Raw genomic sequence first — 21,089 nt, forward strand, 5'->3', positions numbered from 1 at the left:
TTCACTTAAAATAAGATTTTCCTGTTTTAGACACTGTACTGAGGGATTGCTTGGTCATGACTGCAATATGGATACATGTATTATTACTTATGCAGCCCTACCGTCCAGCCATGATTGACTTTGTTACGTATCTTATCAACTTTAAAATAGCTTTTAATCATAACGGAATGCTATGTCTTCTTTTAGTCTTTTTGCATGAAGGTATGATAAACACATTCCCAAATTCTGAATCTCAACATGTTTTGTAGTGCCTTAAAAAAAAGGTGAATTAGATCACAGCCTCTGAACTGTCCTGTTACTGAGCTTTTCATCCGAACGTCTTTACCTAAGAATGCATCCACTAAGCAGCTGATGCCCCTCATGGCCCTGAAGAAGATCTGGGGAAGCTGTTTCAAACACGGATGCAGCACCACTTCATGAGGAATGCCGCTGGAGTTCAGAAACTGTTCCTGAAACTTCGGTGTGGTGCTCACTATCGCAGGGTTGCTCAGGTCCACTGGGTTGCTGGAAACCAAAACAAAAAAAAGGAAATTCAAGGATTAAATTAAAAGTAAACAGATAGCTGCTAAAGCTATCTGTTTACCTTTTCTATAAAGAGTCTAATAAAATGTCTTTCTCTCAAATACTGTAAACATTTCTCCCAAATGTAAGTAAAACTATTTTCATTTGGAGAATTTATTTGCAAAAAAGGAAATAAATCTTGGCGAATAGCTTCCACGCTCTCTTGCAATCAACTTAACTCAAGACAGTGACTTTTTTTTACTAACTGCAGTGTACACATTTCTGGTGTTGGACACTAATGATGTATTTTATTCTATTTTAGCACCTTAGCATGTGGAGAAAGCGGTACCACGTCTGTGCCACACAGTCGTTGTCCATCTCTAAAGGGATCAGGCTGGCATCTTCATCAGGAACTTTAAAGGGCGGGAAGGATGGTCCATGTGTAAAGCGCAAGAGCCTGGATAGAAGAAGTGATACAGGAATATGCAGATTATCACACACAGTTTAGGACCCTTCCCTATCAGGAACAAACTGTATGAAACCATTTTCAGCACTAAATCCTAGTTGAAGTCGATGGCTTTCTAACCTGGAGGTGAGGGCACAGGCCACTCTGCTCCACTGCTCTACAACCGGGGGGTGGTGTCTCCAGTTGGCCAGCATTTCCCTCGCTGTCTTCCAATATGGTGGCGTGGGAAAACAGCGCGCGCACGCCAGTAGCCACACCTCGAACAGCACCGCCATCAGTTTCTCTGCCAGTTTCTCTGCAACGCCAACTGATTGATACAAGGGGATTATTGATGTAAGTCATCATCATTAGCACAAAGCTTAGTTGAATAGTTGATTCTGATTGGTCAATTTGGACATTTAGCGGGTCTGCTCTTTTTTTATAGCAGATCGTTGCTAGTGTTGTTGAGATCAAGGGACTATGTGTAGTTATATCAATTTACTGATAGACCTCTGGTCAATTTAATATCAGCTGTGGGCCCAAAAAACCCATTAGTTAAACTCCATTAGAAAAAACTATTGATTTCTTAAAGTAAAACACTTTGAATTCATGATTGCTAAACTGTCCCCAGTAAAGAAAAGGAAAAGAGAACAAGAGCAAGAAAACAGAGCAAGAGAAGGAAAGAGGTCAAAGATACAGAGCTCTGAACCTCAGAGAACTCAACAGAAGAAGACAGACAGGAAGTAAACACTGAAGGGAACACGGTATGGGCTCTTGCAGTGTTTAATACAATTGTGTGTCATCTGTGTAACAGTGGTATTTTACATTATAATGGGTTATTATGTTGCCCAGAGGGAGCATGTGTAATGAAAAAAGAATAGGACCCAGAATGCTTCCTTGCGGAACTCCATATTCAATCTTAAATGTTTGTGAAACAAAGTCTCTCCCAAACTTACAAAAGATGTTCTTTCTGACATTGAAAGTTAGTCGCTGTGTAATGAGCGGAATGATGCGCGAGCCATAAATCCCCTCCTGCACATTATCCCTTACTAAGTGAATTCAGCAGAGAGGTTGGTGAATGACAGGGCAGGACATACCTCCAACCGTTGGCGCGGCAAGTAATGTGTCGTTGATGCGAAGAAGGAAGAGCAATAGCACCTCCCAGGTTTCCCTCACCATGGAAACAGACTCTCGTGCCAACTTCTGGACTGCAGTCAGAACCTGCTGGCAGAGCCTGATGTGGTTCAGACTGTGCTGCTCAGGCCTGGAGGGAGAGAGGGAGAGTGGGAAATAAGGGGAGGGAATTAGAGGGACTGGCGAGGACACAAAAACTAATGTAAAATGCATTTGGTTGGTTCATATGAGGGACAATGGCCCCTGTCTTTTTAGTGTCTTTGTGTGTGTTGACACTCAGAGAACAGTCAAAGTTAGGGTTATTATTCCTCATGTCCTTGTTCAGAATATTTATTATTTAACTTATGAATAGCAATATAATGATATTCAACATGTCTTCTTAGCACAGAAATTAAGGGTAATAATAGATAAGGATGGAAAGCGAGCATAAAATCATCTTGCTGAGTTGGTCATTATATAGCTGGAAAGTTATTATTATATGTACATTATTGCAGGAGTAATGGGAATAAGTAACAGTAGTTTTTAGGATTAAGTTTGTGATAAAGGGCAGAAAGACAATTCCTGTTTTTTTATAATAAAGACTTTTTTGTTTCCCTGGCACCAAAGTGAATAATGACAACAACAAGATAAAAAATGTACATCGGCATCTGATGATTTAGTTTAATCTAAATACTGGTATAGGCTAAGAAATGTGCAATCAGTGCATCCCTAATTATAACATCAGTACATCTGTACTGCAACATATGTTTAAGACAAACATGGTGCAAAAACACAAGTTTCATTAAAGTGTGAACATACCTTGGCACAAAAACGTTGTAGAGGTGCTTGAGGATGGTCTGGACGTACATATTTGGCTCCTTGACAACAGGCGTAGGCATGGAGTCCCTGGGCGACACCAAGGCCATCATCCAGTCTGTGTACACATCCACACACAGCTTCACGGTGTCTCCCTCCAGGGGGAGGGTGAGGCCATAACACAACACCTCCATGGTCCATTTCACCTGGAAACAAAACCATTTATCATTCAGTTAAGTAAAAGTTTGAAGTTATTGTTTGTTTTGTAGCTTTACCCTGTAGTATAATTCTGTCAAGGAGTCCTGTATATACACAGAGGCAATACCAGCCCTCGGTAGATATTTCAATAGTGTCAAGTGCGTCCATTTATTTTCAACAAAACGGTTTCTTTATGTCAGTCTGCACTGAGGGAGTAACCATGAAGAGTTTAGCACATCTGATTTATTGTCTCATAACAAGAAAGGTCAAAGGTTTAGGGCAAGATGATGACAGCAATAACAATTCACCGCCTCCAAACCATGTGTTTTAGTTTCCTGCTAAATCAGAAACAGACCAGAACAACATTGGTGTAAATCCAACAAAGATGTTGTCTTACACGTGATCCTGATCCAAGTTCCTAAATGTTAAGTTACCTGCAGATAACGAGTCCAATCCAAGTACATCTTTTCCTACATACTACAGCTACATTACAACCTGCATTAGAGCTCTCCCTTGACAGTTTCCTGCAATACTCTGTATAACTTACTACAGCCTTCAGATAATACTCAGGCAGAGACAGCTTGGATCAGCAGTGGCAGGAAGGCTAGTATAAGCGTTATCCTGAACATGAAGTGAACTTCAAAAGCCACAGCAACACTTAAGACATACGATGCACCCGAGAACTATTGCTGAAATATTTTGAACCCAAACACAGCTCCTCTCACATCCCTTCCTGAAAACATGCTTATATTATTTTGCTGGCTTGCTGTAAGCTCTGCAATTCACTTGCTCACAGGAGTGTGTAAGCAGACAATCTTATGTTTTATCAAGGGCTTGTTTTTCTATATTGGATATACTAACAAATTGTACCTGACTTTCTAAACCCAATATCAATACATCAGAAATGTCCTTGATCCTACAGAAGAGCTCATGACACCACTAATAATTATTACGGAAAATAAATACACAGGAAACCAAACTGTGTTCATCTTCAGGCTGAAGCCCCCTATAGAGAAAGGAGAAGCACTCCATCAGTCACGCCTTTATAACGCTTAAGTAGTTTTACCACATATACTCCTAAGAAAAATATGAAAGCCCAAATGGGATTTGCCTAATGGAATATGAAACTGTGACCACATGAGAACAAAAAAGTGGCATCAGGCCAGGGTTTTGACAGCAGGAAGGGAAACAGGTGAGAATTAAGGGCATGATGAACAAAGCCCAAGTCAGAGATGTCCTTAAATAAATCCTGCTCCTCGTCCTCAGTGCATGCAACCTAATGACACAATGACAGATCAAATATAGCCCTGATCTTTGTCCAGAGTCCTAGGTAAATGTATGATTTAGGGAGATGTGTAAAAGCAAAGTGCATATCAAAAAGGAAGCAATGGACAAACCTCGCTGAATCTTGGTGTACAAACCTGATAATGGTACACCAAAGTGGAAGTATAGCTGTAATGACGTTTGTTCTTCTGCAAAACAAAGTCTGAAATGTGTTTGTTTTATTCTACAAAGCAGTTTTGTTATCTTATACATCTCCAAACCACTCTCATGTACCTTGCTTTCTAAGTATTAGTTATTATATTTAGAATTCAATGAGGAAAGTTAATTCATTAATCTAAAAGAAAATAGAATGTAAAATAATTTTTAAAAAAGGTGAGAGGAAGCAAATCTCACAGTGCAGCTACTTTGGACCACACCTACATTGGTCAAACAGATGTCTGTATGTAAATTGAGGTGCCCTCTGAATGAGGAACAGTGTTATTAATGTATCTGGCCTTTAATCAGTGCAGCATAAGGGAACACCACTACGTGCACAGCAAAATATGTTGCATGTATTCCCTATGGTAAAACTAAGCAGTATGTCCACAAAATGATTTGTATCCCATTCAAATAACTCCTAGTAGTAGCTCTAACTCAACTGAAGGAAGTAGAAGCCTTGAGTTGTTTTCTAACTGTTTTTTTACTAGCATTACTACATGCACAAATATCTTGACATCAATACTAACTTAAATGTTCATAATAAAATGGTAAGAAATGCGACAAAAAACAAATGTTTTAACCTAGGACAGAGACCACTGCACGATCCAACAGTGTACTATCAATGAGCTCCTATAATGTGTGGTGTTTAAAATACATATGGAAATTCATTTTGAAAGCTGGCTCTCCAAAGCTTCAGTGATGGAACTGGTACCTTGGAAGGCATTGTATGGTGCATACACATATCTAAGGTGCATCAGTGTTTCTCACCTCCTTGTCTGTCTTCAGGATATTCTCTGTGGCCACAGGGCTTACAGCTGTGCCCAGAGGTTTGACCACAGCATTTGCCACCTCCGTGCCCACAGTGTTGGGATAGGAGTGCAGAACACTGAGATGGCCCTGGTCACTCTGCACCACCAGCTGCAGCGAGCGCCACTCAGAATACATGCTGCTGATGTGTACTGCACTCTACACACACCTCCTGCCTCCACCTGCAGACACACACACATAAAGAAGTCATTTTAACCCTTAAATGGTTTCTGTATCCTGGAGGATACATTGCCCAGATTTTGTAAAACAGGGATAATCACTAACAGATCTACATGTGATTTGAAGCCTATACTCTACAGATAATCAGATATAAATAAGCAATTTGGGTATAAGATGGTTGCAATATAGGTGTAATATGGATGTAATACGGGGGTAAAATAGGTGTACCATGGATGCTATATGGGATCAATAAAAACGTAAACCCTAAATGGACAATTTCTGTCTTGTGAGATACAGAGCTTAAGTACAAAAAAACGTCACATTTAGAAAAACAAAATCACAAAATTGTGTCAGTTTAGACTGCATAGATTAAAAATATCAATTCATTCTCTAAATAGTGTCATGTGCTTGCCCATTTAAGGGTTAATAAGACAAGTGGGAACAACTTTGACAAGGCTACTAAGTTAATATCTAGCAACAATACTTCTCCAAAGCTGTCAATAAGTAAACCTGCTCTCAGAATCATACACACATCTTACACTGCGGTATTATTTACGAAAATCGGCCTGATCTTGACAATAATAAAAGCAGGTTAAGTTTAACTGTGTTTATGGTTAAGGGTAATGCAGGTTTCACGTTTAAAATGACAACATTTTAACATAAATATTACACTGTATTATAACCCTTGGCATTTGCCCACTGAATGCATATCGTAATAAGACTGTATAATAAACCGTATTGAGTTTAAAGTTATGTTAATGTATAACCTTAGAGTGAGTTTGACAGTAAACCAGATACATCAACCAGTCTAGGTTTTGTATATTGTTATATTGTTGCTAACGTTACGTTTTCCCCACCCAAAGATAACAAAACATACATGTAATACTTATAGTAAGCAGGTTTGTTTGCCCGAAGCTCAAACGAAGCCATAGACCATTTGTATCCTAAACCACGGGTCGGTAAAAAGCTGAGGATTCACAACCAGGAAACGGTTCTGAAAATTATTAGCCTGCTAACGCTAGCTAGCAATGACATCAAAACATCTTCCTCCTCTTGCTGATGACATTAGCTAAAATCAGGCTGCTAGCTAGTTTCTGTGATACGAAGCTATCTCTGAGGATACGACAAGAGGCTGTCCTTAAGAAAGACGTTCGGTTCTATGCGCTAAGTTATCAGGTAGTTATCTCAAACTACGCTGTAGTTGGACCGACGATGCTAGCTTAGCTAATGCTCGCTGCACTAGCCCGTCCGTTGACATTAGCTGCGCTGGCTGTCATTTTGCTAGCTGCATAACTTTGCAAAGACGCTAACGTTTCCTCGCTAGCTATGTAGGCAGATGGGTTTTCATTTACCTGGAAGAACTAGAAATGTTCTCATAACAGAGCTCTTAAACTCGCAGTTTGGGGTTTCTATGTATCCAGGTCTAGACCATAACAGCGTCCATCTTCGCAATGTCAAGGCTTGAATATTGCAGCTTGACGAGCTAACGAGAAACAGGATGTGTTGGTTGTCGCCCCCTACCGTCCTGCACAGCAACTGCATCCGACCTGGTGCTGCCTTCAGGTGCTCTCGTCCGGTAGGGCCTAGTTTACTTTTACAAGGCAAAAGAATATACTTTGAATGATTAAAATATTTGATCTCTAACATTTTGGAATGATGCTCAGGAGATATGATAAAGGTCCATAAAAGTAACAGGCTTTTGAAATAAGACAATGAAAACGACAAACCATTATGTTAGCTGAGACATGATGAAGTATTCTGAAAACTATTGGAAAATAATTTACCCTAGACCCTCTGATTGTCCATACTTTGAGCCTGCAGCTTTTCTCGGTTCCACTATTGTGATGCAGAATTCAGAAGACCCAAACTAAGGTGAAACAACAGGTGTTGCAAAAAGAAAAGTATGCTTTTGTATTGCATATCAGGGTACCTTGTAATGTTTGGAATAGATAATTGCCTGGAAGCCGCCTGGTTTTGGCTCCTTAACTGGTAGAGCCTATTTATTGGTCACCTTTAGAGCATAGCCAAAATCTACTTACACTTTATCGGCAACACTTTGTGCCAATCCCTTTACAGCTGCCAATATATATATTATAAATCTTGCCTACAAAGATTTTAAGGTTTATTGTCATAACATATACACAACTACGGTGTAATTATGTAAAGTATGAAAAACGTAGATCGCAAAACCCTCAACAGTGCAATTACAAGACCAAAATTGATTTGAATTTTAATATAAAAGGCGTGTCTGGTCACAGTTGTCTTTATAAGGCAATAGGAATGAATCCAAACTATTTGGGAATTAAAGTTGAAAATCTGTATTTAATATATTTCATTAAAAAAATACTGAAAATGAACCACCCAAAATGATAACTGTCTTTATTTCCATGCAGGGGGTTTGCAAAGTTCGATATCACTCAGCAGTCAAAAAACTGTGTATGTTATTTCAGTATGTTCATTTGTGTAACATGTATACAAAATATAATGAAGACTTGACTGGACTGTAATCCAAAGTATTTACCATTTCACCACTTCATACAGTTTGTCTTCCAGAAATGATTTATAACTTTTACCTAACTAGGTTAAGAAAAAGTCGAGCCAAAGTTCTGTGTTTGCCAGAATTGTGAAGACATTATAAAGGCAAACACTATTTAATAGAGATACTACTACTAGTTCCATCTGAAGTGTTTTAAAGAGTGGCTTTATTGTTTTCTTGCCATTGCCAAACAAATGGGGCATTTGTAAGAGTCCAATTTAAAAAAATAATGTTCTTAATTAAAGCCCCAAAAATCCTGAATTTTAGTCCCAAGTATACGACAAACTCCCAAAAAATACTTTCAATAGACCCAATCTCCCTTGTAACGAATCATTTCAGTCTCTTGAAAGAGGCCATTACTTAGAAATAATTAGCCACAATCTCAGCCCACAAAACTAAAATAAAAAAATACCATTAGTACATACAAAATTATTAAAGGACTTTATTGCAAGCTTTTGTTAAATTTCAAATAGTGGTCAAGAAATATTATAAAAATACATTTGCTTTGAGGATAACAGTGAAAGATCAGTTGTAAGCCTGAAAGGATCCTTTCAGTAGAGGGCAGCAGAGACTCGTTTAATAAAATGTAACAGTCTTAATATGTAAACAGCATATCTGTAAATACTTTTAATTATCATACTTGCACGATCCTTGATTAATAAATATGAATGATGGATCTATGAGAAAACAAGACTGCTCTAAGTCACCAACAGTTGTATCATATGCAGCATCTCTGTTTAGTTTCAGGGCATGTGGACGGTTTGTTATTAATTTTTTTCAAGTTTAAAGCAATCCTGTTATTAGGGACCTCATGTCAACATTCTTTTTTTTGCACAAGTGTGAAACATGTGCTGGAAGAGAAGACACTTAAGTACAGCCCATAAGTATTCATTATGAATGTAAATCATATGTTCATAGGATACGAAAAAGAAAATGAGGCATGTGGCCCACATATGGTGCATAGCCTTTCTCCAAAAACAAGCCACATAAAATGTTTAACATTCCCAGCATGCCCTGCTCTGCATCTGCAAAACAGACTGAAGAAACATCTTTATCGCAATGCTTGCGTCTCTAAACTGAAACATTATACATTTACTACAGGTGTGAAACAGATGAGACAAAAGAAATGGAAAAGAAGAATTGTCCTCTGTGTTGCAAATTGTAGCAGTCAACATTGTGGCCATATTGTCCAAGACCACGATTAAGTGTCTATGGCTTCAAAATGAGTGCTTAGTAAGCCAAGCCACACATCTCCCCGGGATCTCATCCACAGAGGGGGAGAGACCAGGAGAAGAATTATTGGATGAAAGTCAGCATTCTTCTTGCCATCGGACCTCCATGTTTGGTATGGTGCACTTGCAGCACAGAGATGCTAGGATTGGTAGCCGTATGCTAATGCATCTGAAAGGCAGAGGGGAGAAACAGCTGTTGAGACATAAAATATCTGGGAAAAGGTGTTTTCTTCTTGCTGTCTGAATGCTACTATTAGAAAAAAAAGATTTCACCTCTAGGTAAGTCCAATATGTTTTGGTTTAAAGTTTCTATTCACTTAAATTGAACACATATTTCTGTCTTACTTCTGTGTTATCAAGACATGAACAGATGTTTCTAGTAATCTTTAAAAGCAGATGGCTTCATATGAAGGCAAAAACTGCAGGCAATGAAATTAAAATTGGTATCTGAAGTTGTTTCCGGGTGTAGTCCTTTTGTAAATTAATAAAAAGGGTTTTGAGATCAGTTTTATTGAGTAAAATATATTTTTTCCGTAATTTGTGGTTTTCACAACAATGAAGAATTCAAGTAGAAAGCAGGTTTAATAAAATTAAATAAATGTTGATGGTTAAGTCTGTGGATTAATCTTAGAAATGTTGATGTGGATTTTCTTTTAAAACAAATCCATTTACCTCAACTGTTTTGGGTAGAGACAGAATTCTCAAAGACAGATACCTCAAAACCTGGACAATAAATCCCAAACTATCTGCATAGATACTGTTCCAATACTACTCAAAGTGTATGTGTGTAGGCCTACCTAAGTGCCTGCGCGAGTGTGTGTGTGTGTGTGTGTGCCTGAGTGCCTGTGTGTGTGTATGTGTGTGTGTGTGTGTGTGTGTGTGTGTGTGTGTGTGTGTGTGTGTGTGTGTGTGTGCGCGCGCGTGCGTGCGTGCGTGTGTTCAAGAAATAGTTTTAGGAGATAGCAACATTTAGGAAAATTGAGTTGGGTTAAAAGACTGTATGGGAAATATGAAGCTTTACTAGGAGCTGGCTAAAAATGTGGCTTCCAACCAATAAGTGGGCTCCATTCAATCAGAAGGTCAGAGGTTAGTTCCCCACTACTGCAGTCATGCAATATCCTTGGGCAAGATACTTAACACCCAAATTACTTCTGAAGGTTTCCGTGTATGTAAGTCATATTGGATAAAAGCGTTAGCTAACTAAAAATCACTTTAATTATTAAATGACTAACAACAGGTCAAACGCTATCTGGTCTTAGCTTTGTAGCATAAATCTGAAAGCGTTTTCTCAACCCAACTAACTTCTTTGCATGAAATGGTCACATAACCTGCTCCAAACTCACCTGATTGGAACTGTGCCGTGCAGCACAGTCCCTCCCCTCGCGCCGTCCGGTAAATGGGGGACACGCAAACTCTCGTCGCCGGGGGGAGGTGTGTGAGGCGCGTTGACAAAGAGTTGGCAGGCAAATAGAAGGATGAGCGCTGGCCAGTGACTGAGTTCTGCTGCCCCTCCCAGGTGAGCCAGTAACCCCTCAGATCGCCTGTGCTGCTCTTCCAGTCCACCTGCACCGAGTCACTGCCCACTGTGGTCAGCTGCAGGTCTGCCAGCGCCGGAGTCACTGGGAATAGAAACACAAAGTTACGAGTCATTCATTTAAAAAATAATATTATTATTCTTTTTTTTCACTTATTGAATTGGCCTTTACCCGCATGTACTTGGCTTAAAATACCAAACATATTTCTTGACAGGCTGTATAAGTAAAATAAAACAAAGACACATGCCTTATCATATGCCTTGAATCCAAAAACAGTATTTTTACGTGAATAAAATATAATAAGAATAAATACAAAATATAGTAGAAATGCTTTAAAAGAACTCAAACAGAAGAAAATAGGATTGGCTTTAGATGCCCTTGTTGCTCAGTGTTGCCCTTGGAGTAGACAAACCTGAATGGAGCTGCTAGTAATTATGTGAAATCTAAGAACGACTATGCAGCTCAGGATTAGTGTGCTGTAACTGGACCCTCCATCACCAAGTTCAACTGCATCGTCTTCAGAAGAGACAAGTTAAAAACGATGCACCAAAAACAAAGTGAAAAACTTAAGTATAAAGTACCAATACTAAAGTGTAAAAATACCATTTCAATACTGTTAATTCACTTTAAATAAAAGCCCTACACTTAAAATGCTACTTAAGTAAATTAACAACAATATTAGCTTCAAAATATACTCAAAGTACCAAAAGTAAAAGTAGTCATGCCAAATGGTCCTTTTCAGAATAATTGGTGATGCATTAATGTGTTCTTAATGTTGCAGCTCTTAAAGGTGAAGCACATTTGAACTACTTTTACATTATATACAACTTAATATTACTACAACATGTATTTATCTATTAATATTTTGTATTAAAAGTCTGAATCTGCAAAGTAAGCAGGAACTAATCTTGTCAGAAAAATACTACATTATGTCAATGATCTGTCTGTTTTCCTTTTTTTATTTTGAAAGGTGTTCATGTCCTGTCTTTTGTCTGTTGTTGCTTCCTGTCTCTGTGTTTTCCATCCTGCCCAACTGCCTGAGGTTTTCCCTGCCCTGCCCAGCTGTGTCTTGTCCTCTGATTAGTTCTGCATGTATTTCAGTTCTGGTCTTCTGTTGGTGGTTGTGGGATTCTTGCGTTTAATACGGAAGAGGTCTGATCTGTATGTTTTGTTTGCGGGGGGCCTTGAAATGAAGGTATTTTCAGTTACACTATTGTCTGTCCTGCAATTGGATCTTAACCGCTCCGCTCATCCCTGACACATTAAGTAAAAAGTACACCATTTGCTTCTCAAATGAAGGGGAGTAGAAGTGTAGAACGTTGAATAAAAGTATTGAAAATGTGCGTATATCACCCTGAAACGTCCTGACACCCTGAAACAACAGTAACTGTAACAACAGTACACACACTCAATGTTCTTGAATGTGTGTACTGTTGTTGTTTTGTTAAGGAAAAGAAAAAAGATGGACCACCATGTAAAAGTATTTAACTTAATATATATACACTGAAGTTGAAATGTGATCCAAAACAAAAATAGCAATGTATATATCAGTACAGTTAATGTACATTCAAGTACTGATCCACTTCATGTAACTTACCTTCCGGAGTACACACTTTGACAGACATGGCTTTCTCCTTGCCCGAGGTGTGCCGGGCACTGACAGTGACCAGGTAAGTGGTGTCAGGCTGGAGGTCCCTCAGGATGGTGGAGTTTTGCGTTCGGCCCACGGTGACAGCATGGAGCTTGCCCCTCGGCAGGGCGGAGTACTCGATGTAGTAACTTGCGATTTGCTCCGGCTGAGAAGGACCCCAACTCACCCGTACGCTGGTTGGCCCCGACTCAGAGAGCGTCACCACAGCGGGGCTCAGCACCTCTGTGGAAAACACAGAATGAGATAATGTGAGGAAAATAATCTGATCAAGATACTGGGGGGAGATAGTAAGAAAAGAGATAAGACAAAGGCAGTACATTGGCACACTTGAAATGAATTAGCATTAGCATTTAAATATACATGTTATTTAGTTGACTAAATGCTAATGCTAGTAATTACAAGCATACAATTCAAAATATATCCAAAATGGAGTTTCCAATAACAGATGTGTATTAAGGAAATATTTATGTTGGTTTAAATTGTTTAAGTATGCCATATAATTGCCTTTTAAAATCCTGTAAAATAAATACAGAAATACAGAAATAATATCCAGTGATTAATTTAAGTTTTAATAGTTTTTGATTACTTCAGAACTCGTAAATAAAAGTTTGCAATGGAAATCATTCTGAATGTTTTTTAATCTCTCAAGTTGATGGCGGAAGAGAAGTTCTAGAATTTGGATAAATCCTTTCAGATTTTATTTTATTTTACCTCCCAGGGCTTCCGTACATTACCATATAAAATGTCGAAAAATTGTGAATGATCCCCTTAAAAACTTCCAAGAGTGCTGGGTGAGCTCTTTAAATAGTTAGCCAAACAGTTAAAAATATATTCATTTACAATAAAATACAACAGATAAAGCAACATATTCCCAGTTAGGGTTTATGACACACTGTGTAAATAGGAGGTAACCCCACCTGGCTTTGTTGTAAAGCTGACAGAGAGCGTGTTAAATGCTTGGTCATTGGATTCCGGGGTCAGTGTCGCAGTGTAGGTGGTGTCTGGCTTCAGGCCTGTTAGCCGTGCAGTGCTGGAGTCTGCAGATTGGGTGATTCTCTGGTAATGACCACCACCGGTGCTGGGACTGGTCCCTGATCCACCTGCTCCACCACCTCCCCCTCCCCCCGTCAGAACCGGACCAAAGCGGATCTCATAGTAGCCTTTTATACCAGACAGGACGGGTCGCCAGTTGAGCGTGGCAGAGTTGGTGGAGACGTCGCGGACGTTTATTCTCTCAGCTCGGATAATCTCTGTTTGAGGACAAAGATAATGTGTGCATAGGATTGTAATAAAAGATGTAATAATTCTGCAAAAACACAGAAAAAGGAGGGCAACGAGGAAGGAAACAAGACAGAGTGGTGCTAAATATGCCTCAGACAGCCACCCACATAGACAGACGGACTTGGATTTCTGGATGATTTCACAGTCCTCGGAATAAGACAACTTGAAATAGACAGCCGAGTAAAGACCTGCTACAAAACAACAAATGCCACAGAGGCATGGACATCTGATGGGATCCTAAGCAAGGACTGCATTTCTCCTTGTTGTGCACAAGCTGTATTTATACTATGCATCATGTCTTACAGCTGCAGAAGGTATATATGTATAGGTTGTATAACTGCTGAGGTGTCCCAAGTGAGTGTTATGGCAGTTACAGTATCTGGCAACAGAAAGGGGCAGCCCCCCGGTCTATATATAAATGTATATATAATATTACAGTGTTGGAGGATGCAGCAAAGGGAATTGAATCATTAATCCATTAATAGATCCTTATATCTCATTACAGTAACTCTTACACAAGCACACAGGCACTCTCGGTGTCCAGACATCATATTTAGTCTCTCTGTCTTCAGGAGCATGTTTGGAATCAGGGAGGAGCACGGAGACATGTCATACCTCTGTGATTGAGTGGTGGCCCTCAAAGTGGATTTGTTGGTCATTTGAACTTGGACCAAATGCTGTAGGCAAGCTATTTTTTTATTTGCACTCTTTTTTTTTGAGTGCCTATAAAACATTACAGGACACTTCATTTCCATCTTCTTACACTTAGGTACATTGACAGTTTACAGCACTACATGGTACAAAGAATACGTTTGATCTATTTATATTTATAATTAGACAAATATTGTCTGGTGCAGCTTAAAGAAATTATAAATGTATTTTAATAAAAATCTTAATTTATAAATCGGAATTTCACATTGAACGTTATATGTTGCAACAAAAGATGGAAAATAAAAATCATTACATTTATTAATTATCATTCAATTTTGGTTGAAATAACTAAATAATTTATTTGAAAAAAAAGTGTAAAATATTAACATTTTGATGCTACACTTTACATTTATGTGTCCGACGATCATATTCCATTTCACAATTCATTTGTCTCCTGCTGTACGGTGTCGGTATTGCTTTAATTTGAAGATGGATCTTTTTCATTTAAAGATATGTAAGCATGATACACTTACTTGAACCGTAGCATCTGCAGAAAAGTTCAACAACTAATATGTTATGATTGTGTAAGTCACGCCCCTAGAAGAGTAAACCCCCCCTTTCTGTTATCTTTTTCCGCAATCTTGACTCTAAATTAGTTTTTCATTTGATTATTGTTTACCACTGGGAATCAGTTATTATGTTGGTGGCACACTCCATACCTTCAGCCTCACACATCACCAGCAGACTAACCCACACCATACTCACCAATGATGGCATCCCGCAGGTCCTCTGTGATGATACTCAAATCATCGATGTCCACAAAGTACAGGTTGTTTTCTATGGGTGGAGACACCACCTGCCTCAACACCTGATAGTTGCCGTGGCCAGTGGAGACCACCAGCACAGCCACGCCCTCCTCCCGCAGCTCGGCCATCGGTCCAATCACATCACCCGGTTTCACCCCATCCGTCAACCAGACTATCACCCTCGGGAGCCCCACCCGGGCCCCTTCAGCTGCTCCGGGTCTCAGCACAGACTCCTTTGCAATTCTCAGTGCCTCCACAGTGTTGGTGTCCCCCTGCAGAGGTTTGGTGTCCCTCAAGGCCCCCTGGAGGCCACTTTGGGTGCTGTAGGTGCCGAAGCCAAACTCAAGGCGTGGTTGGGTGCCCACCTGCAGAAGACCAATCCTCACCTGGTCTTCCCCCAGAGAAAACGGGAGGAGCAGCTCAGACAGGAAAGTGAGCATGCGGGAGTGCTCGTAGGAAGACACACTCCCAGAGGAATCCAGTAAGAAGAGGACATCGCCCTCGCAGCAGTTGAGCACTGTAGAGGAAAAATTACAATTCATATAATTGTTAAGGAAAGAAATCCTAAAAGGAGTTAGCTGAACGTGTTTTTGGAAAGTATTTCTGTTTGGAAGCCTGAAACTAGGTCTGTGGTTAATATAAGCATAAGACTTTGTTCCTTGTTAATAGCCTAGCTTTAGCTTTTAACTTCTGCTAACTGCATTAGGCTTCAACTGTTATGCAGGTGGAATATATATGTGAAGATTAGCCTGTGGAACAAAACATGTAATTTCCTGAAATATTCTGAAATCAAATGGAAAAATCCCATTGGCTGTTAGTCGATGGAGCCCTTTCCATGCTCACTTTTGAAGTCTGCTTCAAAAATACATCATCCCTTTAGCACTCTATACAGCAAATCAAGAAGACAAATTCAAAATCACTCCCACAAGTTTTTCCACAAGTCCCTTCTTCATTGACCCATTTGGAATTTCCCTCCTTTTTTTCAAACCAACTCCTTGGAACAAACACACTTGCACAACATTTATAGGGGGGAATTATCAACATGAAAGCAGCAAAGATCAAGAGGCAAGAGAAGATAAGGAGAAATCCAAACAAACAGAGAAACTACAAAATGATGGCGGCATTGTTCTAACTTCAAACGTGGACGATGGATGAAAGGCATGCAAGCTGGGAGCACAGAGTGGATTTTTTCCAGCCAATTTTCCATTTTTCGTAACAGAAGCAAAGTTTAAGGGGAATGCCAAGAGTGAAGCACACAAGGGGGGGGGGGGGACAGTAGCTGCTGGGCTTTAGCTGACGAGGGAGAAGGAACGGAGAGAGGAGGTGGGACACAGGGAAATAAAAGGCGTTAAAAGGAGAGGAGTGAGACTGAGTGCGGTTAGGTGAAGGGGGGAGTGTACAGGCAGTTCCAAGCGAGAGACGAAGAGGAATGCTGGAAGGCCATATACAGAGCAGAGAAAGAAACAAAGAAGCTGCAATAATACAAGACTAAATCTAACAAGCAATATTAAATGACAGATTGTGCAGTGAGTCAGGAAAAATCCACCTGATATTAAAATCTCAAAGCAAGGTTTTACGAAAATGTAACGTTTGAGAGATGCATGACTCATGGAGACCTTAGATTTCCTCTAGGTTACCTTTATTTAATAAGACTATAATAACTGCAGACACCACGACACCTTTGACAATTTTAATTGACCCCGGATGCCTCTTTTATTCTGGATTTGATCATGATGTGAGGTGTTGATAAGACTCAGAGGTGTTGAAAGGTGAGAATGCAGTGAGGCACGTAGTCTATATACACAAATCAAACATGTGCCACTGCACACACATAAAGACACATAAGTTCGCTGCCCTTCTCTCCATCAGCAGTAAGGAATTCCTTACATCTCTCAGGCTGTATGGACTTTGGAGTGAGGGGGGTGCCATTCCGTATCACAATCCCCCCACTACCTCCACCAGTGTTCAGGTATGTCTTTTTTCTGTAAACCGCATGTTGACGTCTGAAGATGGGCTCTTTAGTGTTTATTCAGAGAGAAGACGTGTTTGAATGCAGCTTGCTGCTCGGGATGAGGCAATGACTAGGATCTATTGGAGGAAGGATAACACTTCAGTGATGTGATGGTAGAAATATGAAGCATAAAACTTCACGTGGCCCCTCGTAAAACACGATGGGGGCAGTGGAGGTCGCGCAACCTGCTGAACACATGGGAATATTACATGGGAGTTTTACACGGACACATGAGCAGTCAATACTGAACTATGTATGTTCTCACACCAAAACAATCTAAACTGATACTGGTATTGTGTTTTTTATTCTTAATTTCGGTTAAAATGACCCTTTTTGAGTTTTGTCTCCAACAGTTTACATAAACCAGATAAGGAATTAGGATTAGCCAGAATTACGAATGATAAAATAACAGGCAATATTGTAAGAAATACTCAAATAAATACTCAAATACATTTTTTTAGGTATATTTTTGTGCCTCTTGTGCCTTTATTATAGATGACAGACTTAACGGGACAAAGAGGGTATGACCAGCCTAAATGGTCCCCAGGTCCGAATCAAACTCGAGTTCGCCGTAGCTGGTTTTGTTCCTAGTGCATGGGCCGCCAGCTCTTCCACACACATGAAAAAATGCAGACTTTAATAAAAAAAAAAAGTTTTGACAGGGCTCAACTGCTCGAGTTTTTGAGTGCAGGTGAGCTATCCGGCGGCCTCAAATACCATTCTTGATCCTTAAATTACTAATCATTAACTACACATTTGGCAACATGTTCCTTTCTTTCCCGAGGCTTCAGGTTGTGGGTATAGCACAGTTCCTATGATACAAGAAAGACAGTAATAGCACTAAGTGCACTTAGTAAAATCTCCATTACCTTAAGCTATAGTTGTTCAGTACCATTGGGTCCCTATTAATGGAAATGGCAGCATCTCACTCGCTGTCTACTATGTTAACACGGTGATAAGATCTGCTCTCGCTGACAGGCATGGCAGAGAGTCGCCACCACCAAGTTTAGCCTGAGACACTTGATGGTCACAAGCTTTACTGCAAGGGTGTAAAGGCACTAATTATAACATTTGTTTTGACTCAAACGGCCAATCTGTCATCATTGATTAGAACTAATGACAGAGACTTTAAACTAAATGAGGAGTGTCTCAACTCTAAAGAAGTGTAAGATAAATTAAGAAATATGTTATTATATCAAGTTGTGGAAGAAGTAAAGATAATCTGTTACAAGTAAAAGTCCTGCAATCAAAATTTGACTCAAATTTTGATATTCCAATAAATTACCAAAAGTAACAATACTTTCAATTTGTAATGACCCATATTAGAAACGTGCATTTTAAATGATGGGATTTTGATTAGTGATGCATTTGTGTGGCTATCACAGATTGTAAAGGTGGAGCTTAATTATAATTATAACAGTTTTATGTCAATATTTATTTATTATTTGATTATATTTTGTGGTAGTTAATAATCTGTTTCTCTAATGTAAAAACAAACTTAAGCTGTCAAATAAAGTGTGTAGTGGAGAAATAAAGTAGAATTTTGGCTCCCAAAACAGCGTGAAGAAGTATAGAGTAGATATACACTAAAGAAAGTACTCAGGTACATTATATATAGCTCAAAATAGTACAGAACATGAACACATGTGCTTAATTTATTACACAGATTATAAATAGTATTGAGCCTCTTGTTTTAGTATTTCTAAATTATTAAGTACATCATAAATGTGGAAAACTAAAGCTCCAGATCAATTGTTTGTGCTCTCAGTTCTTTTCTCATTCTTATGACTTTAATGAATGACTTTATAATGAAAATGTCAGTAGTTCTTAGTCGATGTGAAGATTGCTTTGTCCTTGTCTTGGAAAAGCACTGCTACTGAAATGCCAAGAGATTTCATCAGCAGACAATTATCTGGGAATCCAACCCTTTTTATAGTGTGTGTGTGTGTGTGTGTGTGTGTGTGTGTGTGTGTGTGTGTGTGTGTGTGTGTGTGTGTGTGTGTGTGTGTGTGTGTGTGTGTATACCTGAAGTCCTCCCTCCCTAGCCCACCTGGGTGGTCCCTGCTTTATTTGCACCCCGTTTTGGGATACCCTGCCCACAGGCTGTGGGATTTCATCAGCATCCAGTGTAATACCTGGAGTGGAGCCATTTCTCTGAGAGCACTGGTGTAATACCAACCCCACCCCGATCCACCCTGAGCTCAGACCCTCCACCTCCTGCAGCACCACCCATTTCTAATGGAAAAGTCATAGCATCTCCAATAACTAATATTTTAAAACCAGTAGTGAAAAGAATACTCAGATAATTTACTTAACTAGAAGTAGAATTAAAATAATTACATTTAAATACCCCATTTATTACTGTCCTGAATTGAAAATGTTACCTATATACGTTTAAGTATATGTTCAGAAGTATAATCAGCAAAAGGTTAAAGTATCAACTTGGTAGAAAAGCATAACAATATTATGATTCTGTTTTTATCACCTCGTTGTAGTTTGTCAAAGTTGAGTCGATTTAAGTTACTTTTTAAAAGACTTAGTAGATACAGTGCTGCATCATCTCATATTAGCATGATATATTTGTATATGTATAAAATAGCTAGTAAATATAACTCTGAGTTTATAATAAGTATAATGGTGTACAAACAGTAAATGTTTCCAAAATGTAGTGGATTAGAAGTAATTGTTGCATAAAATAAAATACTCAAGTAAAGCACAGGAAGTGTAAATAAAGTACTAGGACAATATTTGAGCATATGTACTTAGTTACATTATACCATTTTTAACTGGCGATTACGTTGTGTAAGGACTGAGAAGATATGGTGCTTGTAAACTTGCAGGCTACTTTTACTCAAGTACTGCACTGTACTTAAGTACAAATTTAAGGCACTTGTACCTTTGATGAGTTTTTTTGTTTTGTTTTTTGTATTCAATCCAACCATATGCAATTACATTTCAAAGGCAAACTTGCTTATATTTAGTTACTCAGATTACAGTTCCAGTCCAGTCAATGTCATGTATCTCCAGATGACTTCATTTTGATGCTTTTATATCTCATAGAATATGATGCATTGCAGAAGAGTTAGGGTTGGAGTTAAAATTAGCATAGCCTTTAAATACCTAAAGCAGTAAAATGCTTTAAGTATATACTTGAAGTACATATTTCTAAATATACTTGCATACGTTTTGAAAGCAGGACTTGTAGGCCTATTTGTAAGTAAAGGGCGTATTCCCACTGAGGTATTACTACTTTTATTTCATTAAAGTTACTTTTACGTCTTACTTCTACTACTGTATAGATCACTTCCTCGTTAACTTAAGTTGTAAAATTAAGTTACATTTAAGTCACATTTAATTTCATATTTTTTACACTTTTAGTCATGGTCTCTAAACATATTTCTTCCAATTATGATGGTAAAAAAAAAAAAAAAGGATCCCATCGAATGAATGATATCCAGATGTAAGGGGGCTTACCTCCTTCAGGTGCGGGGTTCTGTGCCGCGAGTGGCCGAAGGAGTACACACATCAGCATCCATGTCAACACGCAGTTCTCCATCACAAAAGTTAGTAAGTTCCCACGAAGAAAATTATAAAACAAATGTTATGGGTTCTTGAGTCAATCAGATCTCCACCACAGCCCGGAGGAGCACATTCCCACTCAGTGAAATAAAGTCAGAAGCATAATTCAGTCCGGCTGTTTATGTTCCTTCTTCTCTTTCTTCTTCGTTGAACATGGTCCACTGCCAGGAAACTTGAGCCGCTGCAGGTTAAACTTAAACTATACTCCAAACATCAGTAGGTGTGCGCAATGTTCCGGACGCTCCTTTCTATGCAAATGCACCTC

General features: G+C 39.1%; 2 protein-coding genes across 12 annotated transcripts in view; both read right to left on the reverse strand.

Annotated features, from left to right (window-relative positions):
- Positions 1-7,024, reverse strand: part of ralgapb (Ral GTPase activating protein non-catalytic subunit beta) — a 28,550-nt gene extending 21,526 nt beyond the window's left edge. For all 11 annotated transcript variants that reach the window (XM_063875610.1, XM_063875381.1, XM_063875531.1 and 8 more), the window contains exons 1-7: positions 6,895-7,024; positions 5,324-5,544; positions 2,879-3,081; positions 2,044-2,210; positions 1,088-1,274; positions 827-958; positions 326-504 (exon numbers count right to left, since the gene is read on the reverse strand). In XM_063875610.1, the coding sequence (XP_063731680.1) occupies positions 326-504; positions 827-958; positions 1,088-1,274; positions 2,044-2,210; positions 2,879-3,081; positions 5,324-5,500 (1,045 nt within the window). In that variant the 5' untranslated portion in view covers positions 5,501-5,544; positions 6,895-7,024. The remainder of the gene's footprint in view (positions 1-325; positions 505-826; positions 959-1,087; positions 1,275-2,043; positions 2,211-2,878; positions 3,082-5,323; positions 5,545-6,894) is intronic.
- A 1,478-nt stretch (positions 7,025-8,502) lies between these two features.
- On the reverse strand, positions 8,503-21,089 carry vwa1 (von Willebrand factor A domain containing 1). Its single transcript, XM_063875723.1, has 6 exons — positions 20,720-21,089; positions 15,194-15,751; positions 13,414-13,746; positions 12,443-12,718; positions 10,654-10,929; positions 8,503-9,479 (listed from the first exon to the last, which is right to left on the reverse strand). The coding sequence occupies exons 1-6, from the start codon at positions 20,799-20,801 to the stop codon at positions 9,451-9,453; spliced, it is 1,554 nt and encodes a 517-aa protein (XP_063731793.1). The 5' UTR covers positions 20,802-21,089; the 3' UTR covers positions 8,503-9,450.

This window comes from Eleginops maclovinus, chromosome 1, assembly GCF_036324505.1.
Source record: "Eleginops maclovinus isolate JMC-PN-2008 ecotype Puerto Natales chromosome 1, JC_Emac_rtc_rv5, whole genome shotgun sequence".
Taxonomy (NCBI): domain Eukaryota; kingdom Metazoa; phylum Chordata; class Actinopteri; order Perciformes; family Eleginopidae; genus Eleginops; species Eleginops maclovinus.

What these genes read in the sequence shown, in the direction of transcription:
- vwa1 (XM_063875723.1), bottom strand. Translation starts at nt 20,801, where the DNA reads ATGGAGAACTGCGTGTTGACATGGATGCTGATGTGTGTACTCCTTCGG. An exon ending in CCTGCGGGATGCCATCATTG is followed by an intron (nt 13,747 to 15,193) that starts GTGAGTATGGTG and finishes GTCCTCAAACAG; the next exon opens with AGATTATCCGAGCTGAGAGA. An exon ending in CACGGCACAGTTCCAATCAG is followed by an intron (nt 9,480 to 10,653) that starts GTGAGTTTGGAG and finishes TCTGCCTTTCAG; the next exon opens with ATGCATTAGCATACGGCTAC.